The 17,666-nt window shown below is 37.4% G+C and overlaps 1 protein-coding gene across 2 annotated transcripts in view; it reads left to right on the plus strand.

The window, feature by feature from the left end:
- Nucleotides 1-16,802, plus strand: part of EDIL3 (EGF like repeats and discoidin domains 3) — a 221,630-nt gene extending 204,828 nt beyond the window's left edge. For both annotated transcript variants that reach the window (XM_050329114.1, XM_050329115.1), the window contains 2 exons: nt 3,349-3,504; nt 12,889-16,802. In XM_050329114.1, coding sequence (XP_050185071.1) covers nt 3,349-3,504; nt 12,889-13,038 — 306 coding nt within the window. In that variant the 3' untranslated portion in view covers nt 13,039-16,802. The remainder of the gene's footprint in view (nt 1-3,348; nt 3,505-12,888) is intronic.
- The last annotated feature ends 864 nt before the right edge of the window (nt 16,803-17,666 follow it).

Here is a 17,666-nt window from a genome sequence, read left to right on the forward strand (position 1 = left end):
CTTCCACTATCCCAGGCTTCTCCAAGCCCCATCCAATTCGGCCTTGGATACTTCCAGGCCAGGGATGCAGCAGCCACAGCTTCTCTGGGTAACAGAGGCATTGTTCCGCCTGATCCAGAAGACCTATTTCCAGTGCAGGTACTCATCACTACACATCTAACTGCACAGACACAGAGTACATACTGTACATCCAGGGTGTGGTTTGTTAAAAATGTTTCATACTCAGGTGGATTTGTCTTTGTACATTCTTTAAATTAATTTTCCTCCAAATCACACGGAATAATCTGTAACATCTGAAACAAGATGGAAAAAGAGAATAGTTATAGCCCAAGAGGGTTCTTTCAGACACAAGATGTTAAACTGCTTTTTGATCAGCTGCTTGTAGAAATGTACATTAACTGTAAACCATGGTTCTTGTAACCAGCTAATGATCCCACCAGTTGCAGACTAATTGCCCCTACCTTGTTCTAAATTCTGCTGCATTGAAAAACCCAGAGTCACATTCTAATCCTAATCACATTCAGCTTTGAAGGGTACATAGTGGTTGTGTGTTAATTCAGCTTCTCTCCCTGGTAATTTGGTTGATTGCCTGTTACTTGCAATCTGCACTAACTGAATAAATGTGCTCTGTGTCCTGATGGGAAGTTATGACTTTCTTTTAAGCTAATTTAATGCAGATGTTTTGCCTACAAATGGTGTAAATTCTTCTCACCTTTCTGCTCTAAAGTGGTTTCAATGCGTAGAATGAAAAGAAAGCGTGTTAACCATTTGTAGAAGGTAATAAAGCAAGAGAGCAAAAGCTATATTTCTTTACTGCTGAGTTAATAATGATCTTGTGGCCTGAAAGCTTTACATCAGCTTATGAATAAATAAGTAAATAAGGTGCTAAAATATGAGAAAGAGAAGGTGGTGCTATATTCTTTATTCTGTTCCTCCACCTTCAGTAACATGTTGTCTGTATGGTCAAGACCTGGAACAGAGCGTGTCTATTCATTACTACTTTATTTTTTCTCATTTTTTTAGTATAATATACACACAGACATATTCTGCATAGTCCTGTATAAGTCTTTTTGAAAAAGACTGAACATATACCAAATTACCTTCCAGCTTCCCATATAATTTTTCTGAACAAGAGTACAAGGCCACTGGATATGTCCTATAAGCACAAAACAATCGTTAGTAGGACATTTTTATTAACACTGGATCTATGTGATAATAAAGATTTGTTGTGATTTTACCTTTGGAATCCCCTGACTCTTAATGAGAATTTTTTTTCTCCCTGTTTTGAATTTCAATGAGAAGTACTCCAAGTCTCATGGCCATGTTAAATATTTGTGAAATCCTTGCAGCTTACTTTCAGCATTTTAAAATAAACAACTGGTTTTGTGGAGGCATTTTTTCAAGTTAACAGGAGAGACATTGACTTTTAGTACAAGAAGCATTCTCTGCTAAAAAGAGGCTACACTTGTAAAATGCTAACGTCTAAATTATTTACAAAGAAAATCTGAAGTTGATTCTGAAATGTTTAGTTCAAAAGCTGCCTGAAAGTGTTGACCAATTAGTGATTCCTTACCAGATCAGGCTGGGGTTGTTTTGTTGTTTTGTTTTTTTTTTTTTGAAAAACAGACTATTCATTTAGACTCAAAATATTTGGGAGAAAGGTCTGGAAACCTCATGTTTATTAATTCATGAAAGACCTATTCTAATTAGCAGTGTTAATTTCCCAGAGACACATTTAGGCTGTGGAAGCAAGCACTCCTGGACTCCTTATAGAAGGAAAAAAGTCCCATCAGGCCATCCATGAAAGCATCCAAAACTGACTCCTGCTCTGAGGGGTCATTGATTGGGTTCTTCTCTTTCTCTCTCCATTGAACATAGAGAACACAGAAAAAATTTTGCCTCCCATGAATACTTCCTCATATCCTGGAGTGCTCCCCTGAGCAATATTGCTGCTAACAGAGGGCAATAAATTAGTTCATTCTGGTAAAACCAAAATTCTTGAGACATCCATGAACACTGACATTTTCTGGTTAAGGTTGTGGTATCTCAGTATTGAATATTTTTAAGTTACTTCTGTTCTTAAAAGGATTTACTACTCATTATTTTCTACTCTTTGCTCAAATGTTGGAATCTCCAGGCTTCCTTGTCTGGTTGCTCCAAAGAGTCATTTTTTCCTCTTCTGTTCTTATAAATGCACTCTTACACTTTTCTGTGTTTTCTTCTTTATAGAGTCATAGAATCACAGAATTGATTGGGTTGGAGGGACCTTAAAGCTCATCCCATTCCACCTCCTGTCACGGGCAGAGACACCTTCTACCAGACCAGGCTGCTTTCAGAAAATCCAACACTGGATCTTCAGCATTTGGATAGGCCAAAGATTCTTAACTTCTTCACATTCTCTTTTTAACATTTTTTTTCTGTAAAAACATATTAATCATCTTCTCAAGGAGTTCAACCCTCCTCTCATTTAACTGTAATATTTTTACTGTTAGTCTCTCTTGCCAGATTTAATGGACAGTATTAAAAATGCCAGATGCTTCACAGCCATTTATTGTTTGAAATAAATCTACATTTTTTTTTTCTTTTTTTTATTGCTTGCACATTGCTGGGGGACATGGAAGGAAACCTCAGTTATACCCTCCCATTTCAAGAAAATGTCAATTTTCATAGGGAATTCAACTCTTCATTCTTCCTCTGAAAATACATTAATAGTGAATTTAATTCTGTTATTATATTCTCTTTCTTGATCATTTTAATCCAAGGCATCTGGCTCAAATCTGTTATATTCAGTGTTGAGTTCTTGTTCAAAAAAACCAATCATAGATGGGCTTACCCATGTGAAAGCCACTTGAAAACTCAGATTTATTAGGGTTTAAGATTTCTGTCTTGCATTTTTAAAATTCTTGTGCTAAGATTACAAAATAAACAACTTAAACAACTCAAAAAAAAAAAAAAGGAAAATTAAGGAATGAGAAAGTTTGAGGTCTAGAGATAGAAAAAGAAAGAAAGGCATAAAGAAAGAAAAAATTTCAGCAGGAAAAGAAGCATGATAGTAAATATTTTAAAAAATTTAGTAAAGCATGGGTTCTGGGGCTGTGAAGGAAATGGAAAGGCATTTGGGGAATCTGATTACTGGGAACATGTGGGAACACTTTTTAGCTACAGATCATTCCCAGTGGTGATTGCTGTTTTGGTTGACTTAGAGCTTGGAGGAAGAAAATTACTTTCTGTGGGAGAGCCATGGTGAGAGCTGCACCATTTTTCTTTGGTGTGGTGTGAGGTCAAGCTGCAAACAGAAGCTGTTCTAATGACATTCTCCTCTGTTTTGTTTATATCTGTTCCATTCAGGTTGACCTGCTCGTCCCTACAAAAATCACTGGGATCATTACCCAGGGAGCTAAAGATTTCGGTCATGTCCAGTTTGTGGGGTCCTACAAGCTTGCCTACAGCAATGATGGGGAGCACTGGAAAATATACCAAGATGAGAAACAGAAGAAGGATAAGGTAAAGCACAGACAAAATTGGTATTTGGGTTGTGTTGACAGATAGCAGCTCCACAGTTTGTAGGTTATTGCACACTGCCTGGTTTATGGGGTTCCATCTGCATGGGATCCCACAGATAAAAATCAAGGTGAATAAGAAAAGAGTCATGTAACACATGACATTCCCAGTGCAACAATATCACACCTATCAGTGCAATGCACCTGATTTAATAATATTAAATATGGGACATAAAGCTCTACAGTTCTCCATTTATTGGAATTATTTCTTCATTTAACTCCAAAGGGGTAGGTGTGTAAATAGCAGTTTATTTGTATATTCAGAAACAGTGTTTCAGTGCATATTTTGGTAACCATGCACTATTTTCAGTTATTTTCTGTGAAGCACATCTTTAGCATACCTCATTACCTGTAGTCATTTTGGACTGATTTTCTCTTTCTCGAAATTAATGGGTTTCAAATAAAAATATTATTTTTATTACACTGTAAAATGAATGAAAACATAAAAAAATATTTCACAACTTCCTTTACTGATGTTTAATGTGCAGCATAGGGAACATGTAGGTTGCTGATTGGTTTACCTGGAAACATTTAACTTTTCTTTCCTTATTCATTATACCTTTGCTCTAAACTGCATAACACTTTCATACTGCAAGTACCTCAATTCACAATATCATATGTTAAGAAAAATATTGCAGCACATGCATTGCTTAAGGGAAAGTTAAGCAAGCTGACAAAAAGTGAATTATTTATTAATTATCTTAGTGGGGTTATGTCTGAATGAAACAGGAGATACATTTATTGAAATACCAGGTGGCTGATATGTCTGATAACTTTTCAAAACTGTGTATTCAGATTGATAAATGTTCCCACTTACACTTGTATTTTTTAATACAAACAAAGATTCTTCAGGAAAAAAATCATGACCACCACATTGATCAATTAAATTAATTTTTTTTAAGTAGTGAGAAAGTTTTTGGTATGTACTGACACGGGTTTTATGAGTACAGGGAGGACTAATGATTATAAGGGTTTAGATCACTGCATCTTCTAAATTTCTCTGATTTTAAATGATTGATCAAATGTATACCTATTTATTGGGGAAAGTGTCCTAAATTAGTGGGTTAAATATGTACATAGCTGTATGTCCCCATTTGCATTGTCAAGTTACATTTGTAAGATTATCACCCAAAGATGATGGATGCCTGATCTGTAAAGTCCCATTTAGGAGCCAAATGTCACGTCACTGTGGGTTTAACTCAAACTGATATTTTTCCCTGTGAAACTCCAAGGGATTTTAGATATGGAAAACAAAATCAGTTGTTTTAGCCAGGATCTTCAGGTTAGAAGGTCCTGACACTGATGATTATGGATGTCTCTGGTACAATTGGTTGTCAGATAAAAATTGGAAACAAACTGCTCACCTTTCATAGGAATTCCGTAAATACATTCAGTATAAATGACAAATAGTCACTTCAGTGCTGTGTTCACATCCTATTTTAAATACCTGTCATTTAAAAAGAGAAGGGAATGTTCTGCTGTGAAAGAAATGTCTTCTCCAAGCCAACCTTTTGTTAGTGAACTATTGCACTCATTTTATTGTAAAGGAGAAGATGCATCCAAGTCCTTGATGATAAATACAGTCACAAGCAAATCTAAAAGAAAATGCACTCTGACTTAACACCACTGTTCCAGTCTACACTTGTTTGTACCATTTGCCAAAGCAATTAAATTCTTTTGTTTTCATCATCATCTGTGTTGTTAATTGCGATACACATATTCTGTTAAGAACAATGGAAAACTCTTAATCATTCTCCCATTAAAACATATTCTTCCATTAAAACATCCCTAAGAGTAAAACAGATGCACATTATTATTTTTCTTTAACAGATCAAGAGCAATTAGGAGCAGAATAAGATCTAACACACTTTACTGGAAAGTAGAAGTTAGGATTCCTGAATCTAAATTTGTACAAAATAAACAATGATCATTTAATATGAGTCTAGACCTAAGTCTTTGATACACAAACATAAATCTAGAATATATTTACTGTTTTTAATTTTTCCCATATCACAAAAGTCCGAAAAAGTCAAAAGTCTGATGGCAGAGTCTGACATTACAGAAAGTAAGTGAATTTGGGAAAGAAGTCTGTGAGACAGTTCAGTTTAAGAGTGAAGGCCTAATTCAATTATTTGTCCTTCCCCTCATACAAGGCTCATATCCTGCACTATTCTCCATCAGATTATTATTTAATATGTTCATAAAACAGATAGTGATAAAAATTCTACAATATAAACAGTCAGCTCCAGTGTTTAAATATCCTTAAAGGTGGAAAGGCAGCTTATCCCCCTTACACCAGCCCTGTCCTCAGAGGACAGAAAAGACTGATTTTATCTTTATTTTTTCATTTTGTTTTGGCTGGAATACTTTTACCTATTTCTTCTTAGTTTGTTCCTGGGGACAAATCAATCTTTTTTTCTTTCTGTCTTCCTTCAAAATTTTTATTTTCTCTTCCTCAGATCATTATTTTGTATTCTGATTGGAGCAGTTTTCCTGAAGTGTGTTTTCACAAAATTATCGCAATCTTTAGCACAGAACTATTGCCTGCTCCATCATTCTCCATAACCTGTGACAATGGTTATGACTTCCTAAGGTTTGGCTTGCTTCTCATCATTATTAAACTGCAACATTGATCTTTCTCCACTTTGCCAAGATGACTCTGAATCTCAATCCCACCTTTCAAAAGGGGAACAAGCTTGGTCACATCTGTACTTATAGCAAGTAAATCATTTTCTATTGTCCATTTCATTACTGAGAGTACATAAATTTCCTTGGCCAGGGGAAAGAAGCCCATTAAACCCAGCAACCCCTCCTAGTGTGACACCAAACCACAGCAATGCTGTACCTCAACTATGAGGATTGGGAGAGAAATAGCATCACTGGTCCTGTCTGACAGTGTCGTCTTTGGATCCACTACAATTTCCTTATCTTAAGGTGAGACGCAAGATTTGTTCCCAAATGCAGGAACACCGTAGAAGAAACCAAGTTTTTATAGCAAAGTGACACTTTTGTGAAATGTTACATCTGTATTCAGGAGATACAGAAGGAAGGTAAAAGGTAGATACTGACAACTATCAAAACCAGCAAGCATAAGTCATTCATACTTCACCCTCATTAGCCTCTATTTATTAATTGAACAACTTGATTTATTTTATGAAGGATAGAATGTATAGATTTCTTATTTCTTCTGCAGGTGATTTACTCATCCTATACTCATCCTTTGATCCTTGTATAAGCACCCAAAATATTTCAGGGAAAGGAAGACAGGATTAAAAAAAAAAAAAAGCCCCACTATTTTTAAAGTATCAGACACAGAAATTAGGGAGATATTCATAGGCTGGTAATCATGATTTGTGAATTAATACTGTGAGTTTATAATGCATTTAAGTAAGAGCTGAGAACTTAATCCTGGTGCTAAGCACCTCACTATTCATCACTTTACTGGATGAGTCCTAACATATCAGGGGATCTCAATGAATTCCTGAGGCTGTTCCCTTTTCCCTTTTCATCATTTATGGTGTAATTTTACAAAGGACAAAAAGTATTGATCTCTTGTATTAGATTGTGTACAATACAATATATTGTACCATATATGTACATTTGTATAAGTACATAAAATATTGTACCTTGCACACTGTGTGCAGCCTGTGTCTTTGATCAGTCTGTAATAAAAATAGTGGTTTATAAATAATGGCCAGTCTTCGCGAGCGAAGATCCGGGAAAGGTCTTTACACCTTCCAGCCTGCGCATTGGATTTTTTTAGAGGAGAAGTAAAGACAATGTTCAGTTCTCTTCTTTGTACCATTTAAAGTGGAAAAGCTGCTCCAAGAACAGTGTGTCCTCCAGCTTCTGTTTGGCTTCTGCTGTTTTAATGACCAGTCATTTCATTTCACGTCTGTGCTGAATTTCTGTGAGCACAGACAAAAGTTTTACTGGGGGCAGAAAAAAAAAATCTTTAGAAAATGAAGCCTTTCTCATTCATTTTAAATGGTTTGAAGGAGTTGCCTGGAAAAATGTGAAAGCTTTGCCTGTTGCTTACAAGAAGCAAAATAAATTACATTGCAGGCTGGCACGTAGGAAGAAAATATATTTTAGAAGCAGGACCAGAGCTAATAGCTATCTTGTTTTTCTCAACTAGAGGTCAGTAGCTCACTATGCCTCCAAAGCTAAGGACATCCAACCCAAATCTGACCTTTTTTTTTTTAAACCACATTCCACATGTGATTTATAAATTGCACAGCCTGCTGTAGGTAACTCAAGGCCAGCTGCAGTGTCAAATGGCATTTCAAAGGCTGTTTTTTACAGGAAGATGAGAACATTTGAAAGTAGCCTAAAGGACTCTGGCAGTCTGCATCATTGTCAGCCATCATCAGCCATCAGCAGTGCAATTAGCTGCAGGTAGACAATATCCAGTATGCAAATGGCCACTGGATTTGGGCACAAAAGGATGGAAATAGTTATAAATTATATACTTTTGTGTGTACATTAAATTGCCAGAGAGATGGAAGACAGGAATCTACTTACAAATGTAAAGTTAGATCATGTCAGATTAAAAAATCTTCCTGCTAGATTTGGTAATGGTTTTTCTGATTTCTTTTAATTATTTAATACCTGGTTTACACTGGTAGGTTTAATTCCTACATATAATCTACATACTTGGCATAGGTAAAGAGCTTTTGTTTTAGTAATATTATTATTATATTTAATACTATTATTTACAATAATAGTTGTAATTTCTAATCTAAGTGACTTTTTTTCTACAGTTGTTTAAATTGCACGTGACATCTTTTATTTTCAGCAGTATTAACACGATTTGTGTTAGATGAAGATCTTGCTATACTCATTCTCAGAGTGAAAAATATATTTAAGCTACAGCAGGCAACATAGTGACTTCACCATCTGAGAGCTGATTATTCAGTCTCAACTCTGCCATTACTGTAAACAGCAGTAGCCAGTAATGCTATGAGTGATGAAGACATTTCATGAGCTCCAGAAAGATTCTCTGTGTAGAATCAGGCTCTCTGAATTTTCATCCTCTGTGAACATCCATCGGCACAGCGCCACAAACTTTTTCAGCTACTGCAGCCACATATTAACAGGTCCTGTGGATGTGCCCTAAATACAAGTTTGGAGTAAACCAAACATCAGTGGTGATAAATTCCACTTTTCTCAATCTGCTAGTCTTCAGATATTTCTCCTAAATTACTCTGTCTTAAAACATACAATAGTTTTCTTTTTTAAATTCTAATCACACTCTCAGTATTTGGATTTACTGCTGATGTCATAAAACAGTTCTGTTGAAAAATCTCAGTGAATCTTTGAAGTCAAGATATTCAAATTGCTTGCTGGACACAAGTCTAAACAAGAATTGCTTATATTTCAGAAATCTTTTTTTGGCAGAGGGTGTCTGTACCTATTTTCCAGGTTTTCATTCTTTTTTGCATAAAATGATCATGAATTAAGTTATCATGCTTAAAAGCACAACAGGTGCATTTTCTACCTTTTTTCTTTTAATAACAGCTGCAAGAGACTAAACTACAGAGGAGCTACACATGGATGTGGGGGTCTGTATATGCAAAATTGCTGCAGCTGCTGAGTAAATATTTTAGCAAGTTACACCTTTTAAGTATGCAGGCTAACATAAATAGATACAGACAGTGTAAAATCTGTAACATTCTACAACAGCAGTGTCAAAAAGCAGAACTTTTTTAGTCCATTTTTACAAAAAAAAATGCACTTTGCAGTGTATGAGCCACTGGTTGGGGGGAGGCTGAAGCTCAGTCCCAAGGAAGGAGCATCCCATAGCAGATACCAAAAAATTTAAATAGCATTTTTCCCAAGTGTACTTTCCCATCTTCTGGCTTTTTTTTTTTTTTTTTTTTTTTTTTTAATCTGTGTCCTTACTTGTCCCTGCTGCCTTTGCACCTCACAATTTATCTGATCTCTAACAGTGGTTAAAGGCTTGTGGGAGTTGTGCCACAGTTTAATTATGTGTTGAATGGGGAGTTGTGACCTTTGGGTGGCCTAGGATGACCCTGCTGTCATTGCAAGAGGACAGTGCAATATTACCTGCTGTTCATTTTCCTCACACCACTTAGGGTTTTATAGACATCTATAATATCTCCTTTCAGGATGAAGAGACTTATCTGTTTAATAATTTGCAAAAGGACATTCTTCAGTTCTCGTGGCTGTCTTCATGCTTCTCTCTATTTATTTACTGTTTGGGATAAGGCAGGAGCAGATCTGCACCAACACAGAGCTCAAAACGAAGATTTTTCCCTGGCTTTGAGCTCTCACACATTAATAATACACATTCTGTACTTTATTCAATCACCTTCCTTTTTTTTCTTTCATCAATGGGCATATTTTTACATACAGCTAGATGCTGTAATTCCAACATCATCTTCTCGAATGCTAATAAATTATTACAGTCTTCAGAAGTGGTATATCCTGAAAAAACCTGCTCAGAAACAAATATGAAAAGTAGTTGTTGAGAGGTACCAGCTCTTCAAGAGTTTTTAATTGCTTAGGTGCTTTATTTAGAATTGACTTTTTGGGCACAGAGCAACATAAAGTTACTTTTGGCTATACAAATGGCTTTTTTTTTGATAAGCCAGATGTCATGTTTTGTCCTTTGTCCTCCCTGCTCTTTCCAAGTCTCTTAACTCCATTAGTGAATTGAGATTGAAGCAAAATGAAAAGTGACAAAGAATATGTTTTTTCCATAGGAAATTTGCCATTTGGCCTCAGCAAAAAAATCCAATACATTCGTCTTAGAATGTTATATTTCATGCTGATAATATTGGCGGATGCTGACAAAGCTTCCCTCACTCTCTGATAAATTTATTTCCCTGAAGTCTGATCTAGCACATTTAGTTATTCCTTGAAACCAGATCTTGAATTTGGAGGGAAAGTGAATTTAATATTTGCATACAAATAACCTCTGAAACAGATGAATTTGACTTCAAGTGATAATGAAATTATGTATAAGTTAAAAATAAAATTTAATTCTTGTTTTCCTGCTGTAAGCAAATGATATAATCCTATCTTCTTCAGGTATATTTGTTGCTGGGTTTACATCATGTACTTTTATTCATTTTGCATAGCTATATGCTGATATGAATACTGGGGCTGTAGAGAGATTCTTCTGGTAAACCACTATTTTTTTCTAAGCCTTCATTTAAATATTATCTTTGAAATGCATCTTCCATAGGGGGAATAACATAATAAATAAATTAATTTTCCAGTAGTTCTGCAGCAAGAACTGTCTACATGCATTGCTTATCATCCAGCTTGGTAAAAAATATCAACAGATATATTACATGTATGTGCAAGAAATCAAATATATATATTAAAAAAATATTTTTAAGCTTTCCTAGCTGGGGATGCTGGGGGGTGCCACTCTCTAATTTTAGTAATGAGCTTACTGCCTTCTATTGTATGCTACAAGTGAAACTCTAGTTCAGCTTGTTGGCCCAATCAACACTGTACTCAGGCAGCAGACAATTTTGTCTGTGGTAAATACATTTTTTTTTCTCCTTAGAGTCACAACACTAGTGTTTCTGTGGTCAGTCTCTCTGCCATTTTATCATCTTATCTGAACTGCTACATATTTTAATGCTCCCATCTCCATGTTAGTGAGATGACAGACAAGAAGGGGAATTCATCACCTGTGAAAGAGCATCACTAATGGAGGGCACATTTCATTTCGGCTGCTAAATTTATAACACTGGAGAGAAGCTTCCAATTTTCAAGCAAGTGGTGCAGCATAGAGACCAGAAACTTTGTAAACATGTCACAAACAGGCTAAAATAGTAGATCAGTTTCTTCTGAATTCAAACTGACATTTTCCCAAGAACTTCTAGGAAAGTTGTAATTCTGCATTAATTCAGTCATATAAACACACCTCCAGGAGGTCCATATTCTTCTCTGCATGGTGCAAACGACAGCCATTTGTTTCAAGTCAAAAAGCCATCAGACTCAGTTTTTACGAATGAGAAGTGAATTGGCTGACATTTTAAGAGAATGAACACTTCCCATAAAAACTGAAAATAACCCAAGAGGATAATCTGATCATTTTGCCAAAAATTGGTGCTATGGCCTTTGAATTTCAGTAGTGTCTGTCAGGGGGGAAAATCTGGCACTGATTTAACACAGACCGAAGTTTAGGAACTCACTTATGTGTTGGTTAAGCAATACTACTGTAAATAAGAACATAGCATGCACTGTACTGTGCTAGGATTTTTTAATTTGATCACAACCCAATGCCCTTAATTCATCTGCTGACTTTTGCTTGACATGAGAAGGAGTATCCTTGATAATCACCAACTTTACAAAGGCTTTGTGTAGTTGCATTCATTCATAAGTGATACAATAAAAATTCTTCTTAACTTTAATTATTAATGTTATTTTCTTGGAAACAACAACAGGATCTCCTGAGGCTAATTTGAGATGATACCAATGCCAAGCAGAAAGACATTTAATTTTTTAAATGTTAATGATTTTTATGTAACTTTTGAAGCCAGGCTCTGGGTGTTGGCACAAGCAGATTAAGCTTTGAATCAAGGAGGAGCAGACACTGATCTCTTCTCTGTGAGGACCAGTGACAGGATCCAAGGGAATGGCTTGAAATTGTGTAAGGGAAGGGTTAGGTTGGATATCAGCAAAGAGGTTCTTCCCCCAGAGGGTGGTTGGGCCGTAGCAGGCTCCCCAAGGCAGTGGTCACAACACCAAGGCTGACAGAGCTCAAAAAGTCTTTGGATGATACTCTGGGGCACACAGTGTCACTCTTGGGGATGGTCCTGTGCAGGGCTGAGGGTTGTACTCAGTGATCCTTGTGGGTTCCTTCCAACTCTGAATATTCTGAGGTTCTGTGAATCGAAAGCTGTATCTGCACTTACCAGAGTGTGTCATTGCATGCCATGGAATCCCAAAGTCTTAGTAAAGGCGGGTGCTCTTTGCAGCATCAGTTCATGGAATCACAGCTTTGGATTGGAAGGGACCTTAAAGCTCATCCAGTCCCACCCTGTGCCATAGGCAGGGACACCTTCTACTAGCCCAGGTTGCTCCAAGCCCTGTCCAACCTGGCACTGGATACTTCCAGGGATGGGGCAGCCACAGCTTCTCTGGGCAACCTATGCCAGGGCCTCACCACCCCCACAGGGAAGAATTTCTTCCCAATATCCCATCTAAACCTTGTTTCTGTCTGTTTAAAACTTCAGTTCAGTGCACAGATGATAAAAGCTGACCACAGAGAGGTGCCCATGGGGACATCAGGGGCTGTTCGACAGCCCATGAGCTTCTAAATTTCCTTGTTGCCTCCCTCCAGGTGTTCCAGGGGAACTTTGACAATGACACACACCGCAAGAATGTCATCGACCCACCAATCCACGCACGGCATGTGCGGATCCTGCCTTGGTCATGGTATGGCCGGATCACACTGAGGTCGGAGCTGCTGGGCTGCACGGCTGAGAACTGAGGGGGTCCCACTGCCACCAAGGGTCCCTCTGTGGAGGAAACTGTGCAAAGCCTGTAGGATGCTGAGTCAGTGTTCCATGAACCAAGTGCTCGCTCATTTTATGGTAGGCCGCTAACTGTCTTTCCCACGGAGGTCTAAGCCTGCCCTTTAAGTGATCCAATCCAATTTTGTCCTTGAAATCTGTTAGTCTTATCCCTTCTGCTGTGGAATTATCTTCCTAGTTTTCCTTTGAATTGTTCACACCAGTTGAAATGTGTTAAGGGAAAAAAAAAACAAACAACCAAACAGCAGCATCCTTTTTACAAGGGAAGAGAAATGGCGTGACAACGCTCATTTGCAGCTTTAGGAACATTGGGCTGACGAGTTCTCCATAAATCATACTGTCATCTTACTTGCAAAAAGTGATACTGCAGCTTTTAGCAATAAGTTTACTTGGGGATGACTGCATTATAGTAATTGTGCCTATCAAACACTGTCAGTATTTATGACATATATTTTGGAAGATACTCCTCGGTACTGTAGAGCGCAGTACCTGTGGTGTTATAAGCTACCTTTCATCACTTTTATCTGGGCAGCAGAGTCCATGCACCTGGAGGGTTTTCCTGATTAACCCCATTTTCCTCCTCTGTTTTGCATGCTATAAAACACAACCTCCATCTTTTCCATTTAGTATCACTGATGATGTTGTTTTCCTTGTCAGAGGTCACCTGTTTGCATATGTAACCAAATCTGCTCTCAGTGTATAATGAAATTAATGAATTTGCCAAAGTTTATTCAATTCTGCTTGAGATGTGCTTTTTCAAGGAGGCAGAGATGAGACACCATACTACTCATGGTGTCTCATCTTGGGTGCCCACATAGGTAAAGGCACACGGCGCATCAGAAATCCCATTTCATTACTTGCCCAGGGGTGAGCACACAGCCCTAGACAAAGCTGCCCACCCAATTACTGCTTTTCAGAATCCCCCTGAATCTCTGTGAGGAGGAAAATGTGATGTGGAGGAACCAAGTGCTAAAAGACACACAGGAGGAATGATTCCCTTAATGCCAGGAAAATGCTCCCCGTGGGCTCTTCTTAAGGTCATGGCCTTCCTCCCAGAAGGCAAGAGGTGTCATAGGACTGCGTAGGAAAGCTTGTCACCCTCCACTCCTACAAAAGTTCTTTCAGACACAGACCAGTGAACCACAAGGAGGCTGTTTCTGCCATGCCCTATCTACTGAAATGCTTTGCACACTCTATGTTGTTTTAGGAGTGTTATAGCAACCCCACTTTAAAATTTTAGTAGCTTTTAGAAGGAAAAGTGGAGCAGCAGAGGGGATGTTCTCTCTTATGCCTCAATTTCCCCTGCTGATGGAGGTAACAATACCAACTTTTGAAGAGCTATCCTAGTTTCCTTGGAATAAAGTGCTCTGTGACTATGTTAAAGGATCACCTAAGTCTAAAAAAAAAAAAAAATCTGGTATACTGAACCGGGGACCTTTTTGTTTCTTTCCTGAAATAACAGCACTTGTTATTTCATGCCAACCTTTTGATTTCATAACATGCTGATGTGGAGATAGAGAATGAGAGAACAGAGAGAGAGAGATGCAGCTGCATGTTTTAGCAAATGTCACTGGATTTTCCGTCCTGTGACTTAACTGGTCCTTTCCGTCACTGTTACATTCTCACCAAAACTCTGAAGTATGAACCTGGGCACTGCTTCCCAGGCCAACAGCTAGCTGGCCCACAGTCTGCAAAGGGCAGAGTTTACCTTGGACACAAAATGGTTTGGATTTCAAAAAAACCTGCATTTAATCACACATTCTTCACCACAGACTAAATATATATTATCCATTGAACTGTGAAAGACTCCAGAATAGCAGCCAGGAATTTTACATACAAGAATTGGGGATATATTGGTGGCGGTTTTCTGATAGTGTCACTTAAACTGTCACATTTTAGCGAACAGAACACCCTGCCTCTATAAAATGACTTAATCCTTAAACTGTATTTATACAAGTATTTATTTTATAAGGCTTAGACATTTAAAGACTTCTAAAGAAGAGTCCTGTAAAGGTAAAAGTATGTGTAAGAAATGTTGAGGTCCTGTGCAACACTGCTAAGTTTGTTCTTTATTTTTTACTTTGTGCTGCATAACAAAAGCCACTAGACTGTTACTGTCTTGTTTGTAACTGTGTTAACAGCATTCCTTAATGATGTATATATGGAGTGGTCTTCAAGCATAATGAGCGATTTTAAAGAGAAAGTCAATCATGGTGGTGCTTCTAACCAGCAAAAAAAATCTGAATGGAGGACAAGTCTACCCCCAAATTACCTACTGCCCCCTTTTTGCACTTTAGGCTCTAGGGAAAAAAAAAAAAAAAAGAAAAAAAAAAAAAGAAGTAAAAAATTAGTGATATATATCTCTTAAAGGCACACACCATACTTAAAGAGATTCAAAGGCATTTCCTATCATGGGAGAGCAATTGACCCTGAATTTAATTACAGATATGAAAAATAGCGTGTAGCTATTTCTCTAGTCGACTGTATCCAAAAATCAGAAGGCCATTTCAGAAAATTAGGCTCCCTAGTTTAACAACTTGTGTTACTGTTCTTTTGAAATGTTTGTTCAGTCTTCTTAAGTGATTTTTTTGTTTGTTTGTTTCATGTTATTCATCCTTTGTGACTTCAGTTTTGGTTTTGAATTAGTCTTTCTTGGTTTAGTAATTTAATTGTTATCCCTTCATCTACATGTAGAGTTGTCATGCTGTGTAATAGAGTAATTTTATTTTGTATTTAGTGTTGAATAGTTTCATCCTGATGTCCTGTGTCAGCTTTCATCTGCCAGCAGTCTTCACATCCTGCAAGTAGAGCTCCATACCTTGTGATAACACTCCGTGATAATTTGCAAAAGAATCATACATGTGATCCCCTTACAATTTTAACCTAAATGACATTATTCCTCAGCTACCAAAAAGCTTTCTTGGAATGGCATTGTGCAGCCATCCTACTCCCAGTGCCAGCAGCCTAAGTCTGAAATAACTCTTGGTTTACATGAAATACTTGAGATTTAGCAAAACAGATAAGAATCAGATTACAGTCTAGAATAAAACTTTTTCCCTTCAATTTTATTTTGTGGTCTAGGTGAACACCACTGCCATAGGGGACAAGTTATAAATTAACATGACTGTTCTCTGCCAGTGAAAGCAACCAGCATCACAAAGCCAGAGGTGCAGGACATACCATGTCCCTTTATGGGGGGCTGGAGAGATGCTCTGAAATGATCCTTGACTTCTGCATTAATTGTAACAATGACATTGAACAAGACTAAAAATTTTTTCCTAATTAAATTTCACCTTGAACTAGTTAAGTATTTGTAGGCAGGCTTCACCTTTATGTAGCTGGGTAATGTGCTACGTTTATAGCCTGGGAAATAAAGCTCTGTTTTATCTATATTAGAGGCTCATCACATTAACTGGCTCTGGTTTTGGGGTTGACTTTCTCTTTTGGAATGGCTGCATACAAATTAAGTGTCAGTTTTGAAGACTTAAGGACACTAAATGAGTGTATCTTTGCTATACAACAAATGTGAACTATAATATTCAGTGCTGGCTTCTGATGTGTCAGTAAGTACAGAAGTATCTCAGACACAATGACCTTTGCAACCTTCCAAGCTGTGTAATAGTCAAATGGTTTTGTATATACTTAAATCATGTGGAGCGATGTAAAACCAGTACAACCTTGTCTAGTCTTCAAACTTAACAATAAAACTTTTGAAAAATGAGGTCGTTTTTTGAAGCACTTATATTGCAGTAACTTGAAGAAGATACAACTTATCTCAGCCTTTCTGGTAGCAAATGCAGAGCAGAGATACAACGTGGCATTTTCCTGGATTTATTCACAGGGACTTTGTGGTAAGTAAGTTTGTTTCTCGAAGAAATCAACCGTAGTGCTGTGCTTCCTTCAGTGTGTTCCCTTTGTTCTTCCACATAAAAAAGCGAAGGTTTGAACAAACCTAAAAATACTTTTATCCCTGTCTTGCTGCTCTCTGAATGAGCACCAGAAATGCAAAGTGACAGTTTCATTTCCTGTAAGTCAAATTTCTTCAGGTATTTATCAGTCCTTATCCTGTCTTCTCCACTCCTGCATAGGCAAATTAATTTCTGAGAAGACAAAGAACAGATGCAGCCCAAACCTGCTATGAGATGCCAAAACAGGGCTGGTTCTTGCTCATGCTGCTGCCTCTTTTCTCTTTTGCTGTGCAGCCTGCTGCCCAAAATTTTCTAGTCTACTTAACTCTATCATTTCAACTTCTGAAGAAGCCTAAAAGTTAAAGTGCACATGGAAAAGGCATTCATGCCCAAATTTAGGTGTGTGTGTGTGGGGGGGGGTTGTTTGGTTGTTTTTTGTTTTGTTTTGTTTTGGGTTTTTTTGTTTTTTTTTTTTTTTTTTTTTTTTTAATTTAGAAGAAATGGAGTTTTATTGGTTGACTCCTGGAATAAGCTCATGCATAGACATTCTTGTGCCCTTTCACCAAAAATGGTCTTTTAGAGATAAAAACCCAGCACAACCATGCACTGGTGACAGTGTCTGCCATACCTGTAGTCTCAACACTCAAAACAGTGTATTTTCTTTCTACAGAAGTCAC

Source organism: Myiozetetes cayanensis, unplaced genomic scaffold (genome assembly GCF_022539395.1).
Source record: "Myiozetetes cayanensis isolate MyiCay16 unplaced genomic scaffold, myiCay2020 scf4, whole genome shotgun sequence".
NCBI lineage: Eukaryota > Metazoa > Chordata > Aves > Passeriformes > Tyrannidae > Myiozetetes > Myiozetetes cayanensis.